Source organism: Grammomys surdaster, unplaced genomic scaffold (assembly GCF_004785775.1).
Source record: "Grammomys surdaster isolate TR1022 unplaced genomic scaffold, NIH_TR_1.0 145, whole genome shotgun sequence".
NCBI classification, from domain to species: domain Eukaryota; kingdom Metazoa; phylum Chordata; class Mammalia; order Rodentia; family Muridae; genus Grammomys; species Grammomys surdaster.
The window spans coordinates 4,050,874-4,058,567 of NW_021604603.1; the positions used below are offsets into that span (position 1 = coordinate 4,050,874).

The window sequence follows — 7,694 nt, forward strand, 5'->3', positions numbered from 1 at the left end:
GGTCTCACCCCCAGCGTGTCAAAGGTGGAGGAGGAAAGGTTCATGATTCCTACGCTTGGCTGATCATGGCTGCGGGAGTTAGGTGATCCACAGGGCACAGGTGTAAGGACTGTAAATGGCCTGTCCTACTTGAGCTTTTCCTCTTTAGGCTTCTCAATAGCACCTGATTAAATAGCTCCTGCTTGGGCTGCCAGCAGCGGAGTCCCTTGCACTTCTTGACCAAGGGTGTGCTGAGAGTTTTGATAAAGGGAAGGGACAAAGTTGTGTCTGGCTTTTGAGACAGGATTTCATAGAGCCATGGATGTCCTCAACCTCCTGATCCTCCTGCTGTTACCTCCAAGTGCTGGGATTACCAGTGTGAGCCACCATGCCTAGCTCATGACTGTTAAATGTTGTCTGAGTTACACAAGATTGAAAGGTGGTATGATCTGTTCCTTTGTTCCTTGACGTCAATCTGAGTTAACTTGGGAAGTTGAATGGCTTTGTTTCCATGAAGGTGGGTTTGGCCAGGTTTTAGATGCCAGAGGAGACTTATTGGGGAAAAAAGCTAAAACCTCATAATAAGGTGTTTCTTTTCCATCAGGTGTCTCAACCTCCTGGCCCAACATCCTTTTCATTGCCCGATGACTGGGACAACAGAACCTCATATTTACACTCTCCCTTCTCTACTGGACAGAGTTGTATCCCCCTCCATGGTTTGTATTTTATTTTAAACTATTCCTAGATAATAACAGGCCATCTGGCCTAGGTTTTTGTAATAGATGATCTGCTATCCTAAAGAGCTCCTGACAGGTATGGTGTTACATGTGTGTAACATGAGCATTCAGGAGGCAGAGGCTGGATGATTACAGGTTCAAGGCCTCTGGGCTACAAAGCAAGGAAGACCTGTTACTGTACATTTTCTAGTAATGATGGTCATATTTGAATATCTGTAAATGCAAAGGATACCAGAATTAAGATTAAGAGTTAATCCTGTGCCATCTAGCACCAAGCAACATGTATTTAGGGCAGATGCTAAGTCATGGATGACCTTGTTGTTTGCAACTTCTGGAGGATACTGAAAATAACTCATGTTTCAAATCTACCTCTTTCCCATTTCCCTTCTGAGTGGCTTCAAATTCAATCTTTAGTCAAGATTATCTCCTTTTTAAACATTTGTTTTTTATTTTTATTTTATGTTTATGGGTGTTTAGCCTGCCTGTATGTCTATATCATGTGTATGTGGTACCTACAGAGACTGTCAGATCTCCTGAGACTGGAATTATAGACAGTTGTGAGCCACCATGTGAGTGCTAGGAATTGAACCCAGGTCCTCTGGAAGAGCAGCCAGTGCTCTTAATTTCTGAGCCATCTCTCCAGCCCTGGAAAATGATCTTGAAATTCTGGTCCAGGCTCTTCTTGCCAAGAGCTGAGATTACAGGCGTTTGCTAGTATACCTGGCTTTCTCCTCTTCCTCTTTGTGCCATGTGTATGCATGTGTGATGAGGGTTTTGTTAGCTAATGTTGGCCACAAACTGTATGTAGCTGAGGATGAACTACTGATGATCTTCCTATTTCTAATTCTGAAGTGTGTACCACCATTCATCATCCTCATTTCTTAGAATTCTACCTGAAGCTTCAGCTCGAGTCTCTATCCTTCATGCTCTAGGTGTCAGTTCTGATGGAGTGGGCATTTCCCCTGTACTCAGAAGTGTTAGCGAATCTACATTAGCCTCTCTCTGTTGTATTGTGGTTTAGGTGCATTAAGTAAACCTAACAAACTGACTGCAGTTAGAGGAGGAACAGTGGAAGGTGGTGTGGAGGTGATCTTCGCTACCTGACAGGCTCACCAGGGCTTGTATTAAATGTCTCTGTTCTCATTGTGATTGGATGTGGTTGTTAACAGGTTTGAGTCCAGAAGTGAATGAATTGCTGATGGAGGCCCAGTTGCTCCAGGTATCCCTTCCTGAAATTCAGGAGCTTTATCAGACTTTACTTACGAAGCCAAGCTCTGCTCAGCAAGCTGACCGAAGCTCACCAGTTAGAGTCAGCAGTGAGAAGGTGAGTGAGCCAAACAAAGATTTGCAGCTTGTGCTTGGCAGTGTCATTCTGACTAATGATTTTACAAAAAAGATGGCGGTGTCTTTGAGCCAAGAGCACACAAACTGTCTACCTCACAGCTCTGTCCTACAAGAGGACAGACACTGGACACCAGCAGTTTGTGTGTCACAGCTTAGATTTGATTCCTGAATCTTTGCATCTAAAATTTTCTTTTTCCCTTTTTAGGGAACTTTTCTTATCTCTCCCATATGATAATATTGAGAAGTAGGATTATTTTCCTCTATAGAAGCATTGCTATAAAGATGAAAAGATAATTGTAGCTGAAAGGGCCTTTTGTTAGTAAATGTTTTAAAGATGCTAGATAACAGATGCTTTTCTTGATTCTTCTCAACCAGTAGGTAGATGTAACCAGTATTGCAGATGTAGTGGCTGAGGATATTAGATCCTAGATCCTGACAGAGACTGGAATGTCTCCTGTGCCCCTTTCATGTGTATTTTTTGTGTGATGTACTTATATGTGCATATTTTCACATGTGTATGTGAAACACATGTGTATGCACGCACACACACACACACACACACACACTTGTGATGCCATTCCTGAAGTTGATGTATAGAATTGTGGACTCCACTCCACCTGATTCACTGAGTTTGGATCTCTGAATTGGACTTGCAGATGGCAGATAGGCTGTTCTTGCTAGCCAGCTTTTTCCAGGGATGCCTTATCTCTGCCTCAGACAAGCGACTGCAGCCACTGAGTATTGACATGGATTTGAGGTCCTCTTGCTTTTATGGCAGACACATTAACTGCTGAGCCATCTCCCCAGTCCCTGTAATGTCCTGTCTCAGCACCGTTAAAAGAGCTTCTGCTCCTTTCCAGCTCTCTAAGGAGCCATCACACACAATGCCCCTGAGAACATAATCAGGATAAAAAAACATACCAGGGAAGACTGAAGCCACAGGAAAAAGATCCTTATGAAAGTCACCCTGGAACTGACCACAGCCAACCTAATCTGTAATAGCCTTCACAAATGCTTAACAGAGCCAGTAGCTCACCTAAGGATTTATTTAGTGAAAAGAAGGGTTTGTGCATGTCTTCTCTCTCCTGATGCTGTCAGGCTGCCTTGAAGGTTAGTGATATCATTAAATACTCTTCCCAGTGTATCCCCAGTTTACCAACAGTGACGAGCAAAGGGAGTTAAATTGGTTGTTGTAGAGACTGAGGCTGTGAAGATGGTGGTGACAGTTAGGATACAGTGTATTCCATGGATCATTTGGTTTCTCATTTGTATATTTTTCTGTAGTTGCATTAGTTTTAATAATGGGCAAACTGAAAGCTAAGATTGAATTTGCCATCTCCCACCCAGAACGATTGCCTTCGAGGGAAACGAGATGCAATCAACAGTCTTGATAGAAAACTGAAAAGACGCCCAGAACGAGAAGGCCTTCCTAGCGAACGGTGGGATCGAGTTAAAAAACTGCGGACCCCCCAAAAGAAGAAAATAAAACTGAGTCACCCCAAGGACACGAACAATTTCAAGTTAGAAAGAGAGCGTAGCTATGACTTAGTCCGTAATGCCGAAACTCATTCCCTGCCCTCAGACACATCCTACTCCGAACAGGAGGACTCTGAGGACGAAGATGCCATCTGTCCAGCTGTGAGCTGCCTGCAGCCAGAAGGAGATGAGGTCAGTGAGGTTTGGGCCATAGAGGAAGTGCTTCCCCTTAACTCAGAAACCCTGTAAGCTAGACCTCATCGCCTTGGGTCTTTCTCTTCTGCTTGTCTGCTTTGAGCTGATCTGAGTGGATTGCTCAGTTCTCCCCTCCTGATAATCTCTGCTTTTAACATCGTCCTGGGTCTCCTCCTTTTCTTGAAGAAACTCTCGTTCTTCCCTTTTTTCCTTCTCTTGCTCCTCCAGCTTTCACCGTCCCGGCGCTCAGAAGGTGGGAGGGATGCTGATGGAGTACCCTTTTGCTTACTGTCACAGGGCAGCATTGTCTGCCCCAAAGCAGGCACAACCTGAAGAGTGACTCTGCCTCCCTCCCTCGGTGGCTTTGGCGGTGGAACAGCTACACTCCTGGGGTTAGCTGTTGTGCCAGAGGCCCCAGTGCTGGGACAGTGGCAATGGCCTGAATATCTTGAGGCTGGCCTGCCCAATTTTGAATGGCATTTTTTCCTCTGAACACCCCATCTCCCTGCTCTTTGTAACCAGGTGGACTGGGTCCAGTGTGATGGCAGCTGCAATCAGTGGTTTCACCAGGTCTGTGTTGGTGTCTCTCCAGAGATGGCAGAGAAAGAAGACTACATCTGTGTGCGCTGTACTGGAAAGGACGCACCAAGCCGAAAGTAAAAACAAAACACACACTCAATTCATGTAATTCAGGACTCCAATAAAGAAGATTTCCTCAATCTCAGCAAAGCTACAGGACTGGGATCAAGCCAGCCTGTACACGGTGCTATTTCTATTCCTTATGGGATCATTTTTCCAGAACTCTTTGAAAAAAAGAAAAAATAACTAAAAAATTTTTTGACACTTTTTTGTAATTTTTTCCTTAAAAGCTGTTTGTGGTTGTTGAAGTTTAAAATGCTGGCTGTTTTTTGCAGGGGTCTCTACTGATTTCGAAGGTATTGGAGTTTGCACCTTTTTGTGTACAGCATTAACATTGTACTTCTGCCTGGGATAAACCGGCTTAAGAGTCCAACTCAGTTTCAGGGCCCAGAATGGGCACCAGAATTCCAGTAACCCTCACTGAGCAGCCTCTCTCGTCTCCTGTCACCACATTGGGGGATTTTAAGTTTTCACTTTGGGGTTTTTGTTCCTTTCTTTCTCTCCTTTTCCTTTCTGGTAGGCTAGGTTTATTTATCTGAGCAATAACTTCTATGTTGGTTTCAGTGGCTGGAATTAAAACAAAACAAACTTCTAAACAGTGTGTTGGTGCTTTAGCATTTGGTTAATGTACAGAAAGCAAATGTCTAGTTTCTGGTGTCACTGAATTAGTGACGTAGAAAGAGACTGCGCTGTAAGTAACCGCCACGGCTGTATTTTGGCTTTCTCCCTCCTCGGTTCTTTCCCACCCCCACTCCCTTTTTTTTTTTTTTTTTTGGTAGAATGTATCAAATGTTGCAGTTTATATTGTGGAATAATAAATCTTTGGTCCTATTATAACACTAGACTACAGCTTCTTCTGCCCTTCCACCTTGTGGGCCTGCAGAACCAGAAGGGGTTGCTTGCTTTTTGCTTCTTCCAGGCAGGCTATATAGCAGAAGTGTGTTTGCTCAAGGAGACTGATTCTTTAGGTGGGTCTGTGACTTCATGCCCTACTAATAAAGAATCCCTGTCTTCAAAGACCAGAGCCAGCCCTTCAAGCCCTGTTCTTTTTCAGTAAGCTCTCAGAATGTTGGAGTGATCCCCAAATCAAGACAGCTCTCCTATGGAATACTTTTATTGTATTTGAATTGTCAGGGAAGTTTGGTTGAGAGTTAAGTTACTGTGGTCCATCATCTTAGAAGGCTGGTTCTAGTGTATCAGTTGAGGGGAACCTTGGGCCTGCCTGGGATTCCTCCCCCATCTGTGTAATTTCATCGGTTTTCCTGGTTGTGGACAGCCCATACCTGTTTCACCCTGCTCTGCAGAGAGGGAGACGTCCTGGTGAGCAGAACAACAGGCTCTGGCTCACTTTTTCCTAAATTGTTGCAAACACTTGTTTCCCGCACTGTCTATAGCTGTGAGCCTGATGGTGGGCAGCGTCGGCAGATCTTTAATAAAACATCAAAAAGCAGTTTGTGAAGTAGTGAAAATTTAAATGTACTGTCCCCTATGGAATCCAGATAATTAAATCTGTTTAAGAATAACTCCTAGATGTCTGCAAGCATCCTACAGATGATGTGCTGTCTCTTCTTGTCTGGGGATAAAAGTAAGCTTTGAAGAGGGCATTACTGAGCCTGGGGTGCACCTTAGTGGTAGAGCACTTGCCTGGCACTGCCCAAGGTAGTAAATATGTGTCAAAGAAGACAGGCTGCTGCTGAAACTCAGTCTGAAGACCAGCCTGACCTCTCACTTAGAGATCCACTTGCCTCTGCCTCCTGAGTGCTGGGATTAAAGCCAGGCACCACCACCACCCAGCTCCCTCCTGGTCTTAATGGTTGTTTTGCTTATTCATTTGAGTTGAGTTTCATGGAGTCCAGGCTAGCAAGAGTGACCTTGAACTTCTGAATTCGTTCTGAATTGTTCCAACTACATTTGGAATTCTGTGGCTAAAATGTGCACATCACTGTGCCCAATTTATGTGGTGCCAGGGATCAAATATGAGGGCCTTCTGCATACCAGGCAGCACTCTACCATGTGGGCTATATATGTGCCCTTCCCCAGCTTTGCTTCATGGGTACCTTGTAGTGTTGTGTGTATCTGATCTTAGCAGTCTTGCTGATATGATAGGAGATACGAACCGTCCCCTTCCCAAGTCGGAATCATGGTTTGTTTTGTTTATTTATGTGTGTTGATACCAAATCTGAAATGTCAGCTGTGCAAAATCAAATGAGACCTGGAATTGCTTCAGTCCTGCAAGTGCTTTCATGTACCCTACCTTGTGCAGTATTGAACACCACAGATACTGAAGACATTCAGCTTTCAACTGAGGCCGCCTGTGTGCCTGATACAAACTGAGGTTTTATAAAGACAAAACAAAGCATTTTATTATGTGTTAGCTTTGAAGCTCGCTGACCCCTTTGAGCAGTGCTTCTTAATGTGCTGGTCACAACCCCTTTGGCAAACCACTGTCTTAAAATACATTACGATTCATAACAGTAGCAAAATTACAGTTATGAAGTAGCAATGGAATAACTTTATGGTCAGGAGTCACCACAACATGAGGAACTATATTAAAGGGCCACAGCATTAGGAAGGTTGAGAACCACTGCCATGGAGAAATGTTGGATAAATGGAGAAAAGATAAAATGGCCACTGAGTTTCTACCTTAAGATGCTCTGCAGGAGAGAAGACTGGAGTTAGCTCCCAGTCAGGAGGACGATGGTTGCTGGGCAGATAGTGAGACTAGAGGAGTCTAGCTAGACGGGGGGTGGGGGTGGGGGGTGGAGTTCTAGTTTTAGTGGTGGACAGAACTACAACCCTTCATTCTGTCACTGAGCATGGAATCCAGAAGAGGATTTTGTCTCGGTTCAAGGTCAACCTGAATTAAGTAAGTAGCAAGAAAAATAAAACAAAAATCAAACACTGAAAGAGGGGATTAATACCTTCTGGTTTGGTAGAATGGCTAAGATACATCTAGTTTGTCCACCACTAAAAGCAGGGTTGTGAGTGGCCCGCCCTTGTCATCCCAGTACCTAGGATGCTGATTGAGGAGAGCTGTGGGTCTGTGGCCATCCTGGGTGACACAGTACTACTGCCTCCAAAGTGCAGACAGTGACATGTGCTTTTGGGTGTGGGTGTGTGATTAGTGTATGATTAGCTGGAGAACATTACCCATTTCCGTGGCAGTAGTTGAAACTGGGCTTCTCACCAGGGCTGTGCTCTAAAGGTCCGGTGGACTTCATTCTTTCCCACCTTCACCAGGCTTCTGCAAAAAGCACCTTTCTCCACCAGCCATCGCCAGCTCTGAGGCCTTCGTGCAGTGGATTTCTGCATTGCCCTCTTGAC

General features: G+C 44.5%; 1 protein-coding gene across 1 annotated transcript in view; it reads left to right on the forward strand.

Moving 5' to 3' along the window:
* The window catches only part of Kdm5b (lysine demethylase 5B), a 71,387-nt gene extending 65,564 nt beyond the window's left edge, over positions 1-5,823 (forward strand). The window contains exons 24-27 of the mRNA XM_028764671.1: positions 584-695; positions 1,886-2,040; positions 3,408-3,728; positions 4,254-5,823. Of these exons, the coding sequence (XP_028620504.1) occupies positions 584-695; positions 1,886-2,040; positions 3,408-3,728; positions 4,254-4,391 (726 nt within the window). The 3' untranslated portion in view covers positions 4,392-5,823. The remainder of the gene's footprint in view (positions 1-583; positions 696-1,885; positions 2,041-3,407; positions 3,729-4,253) is intronic.
* Positions 5,824-7,694: the final 1,871 nt, after the last annotated feature.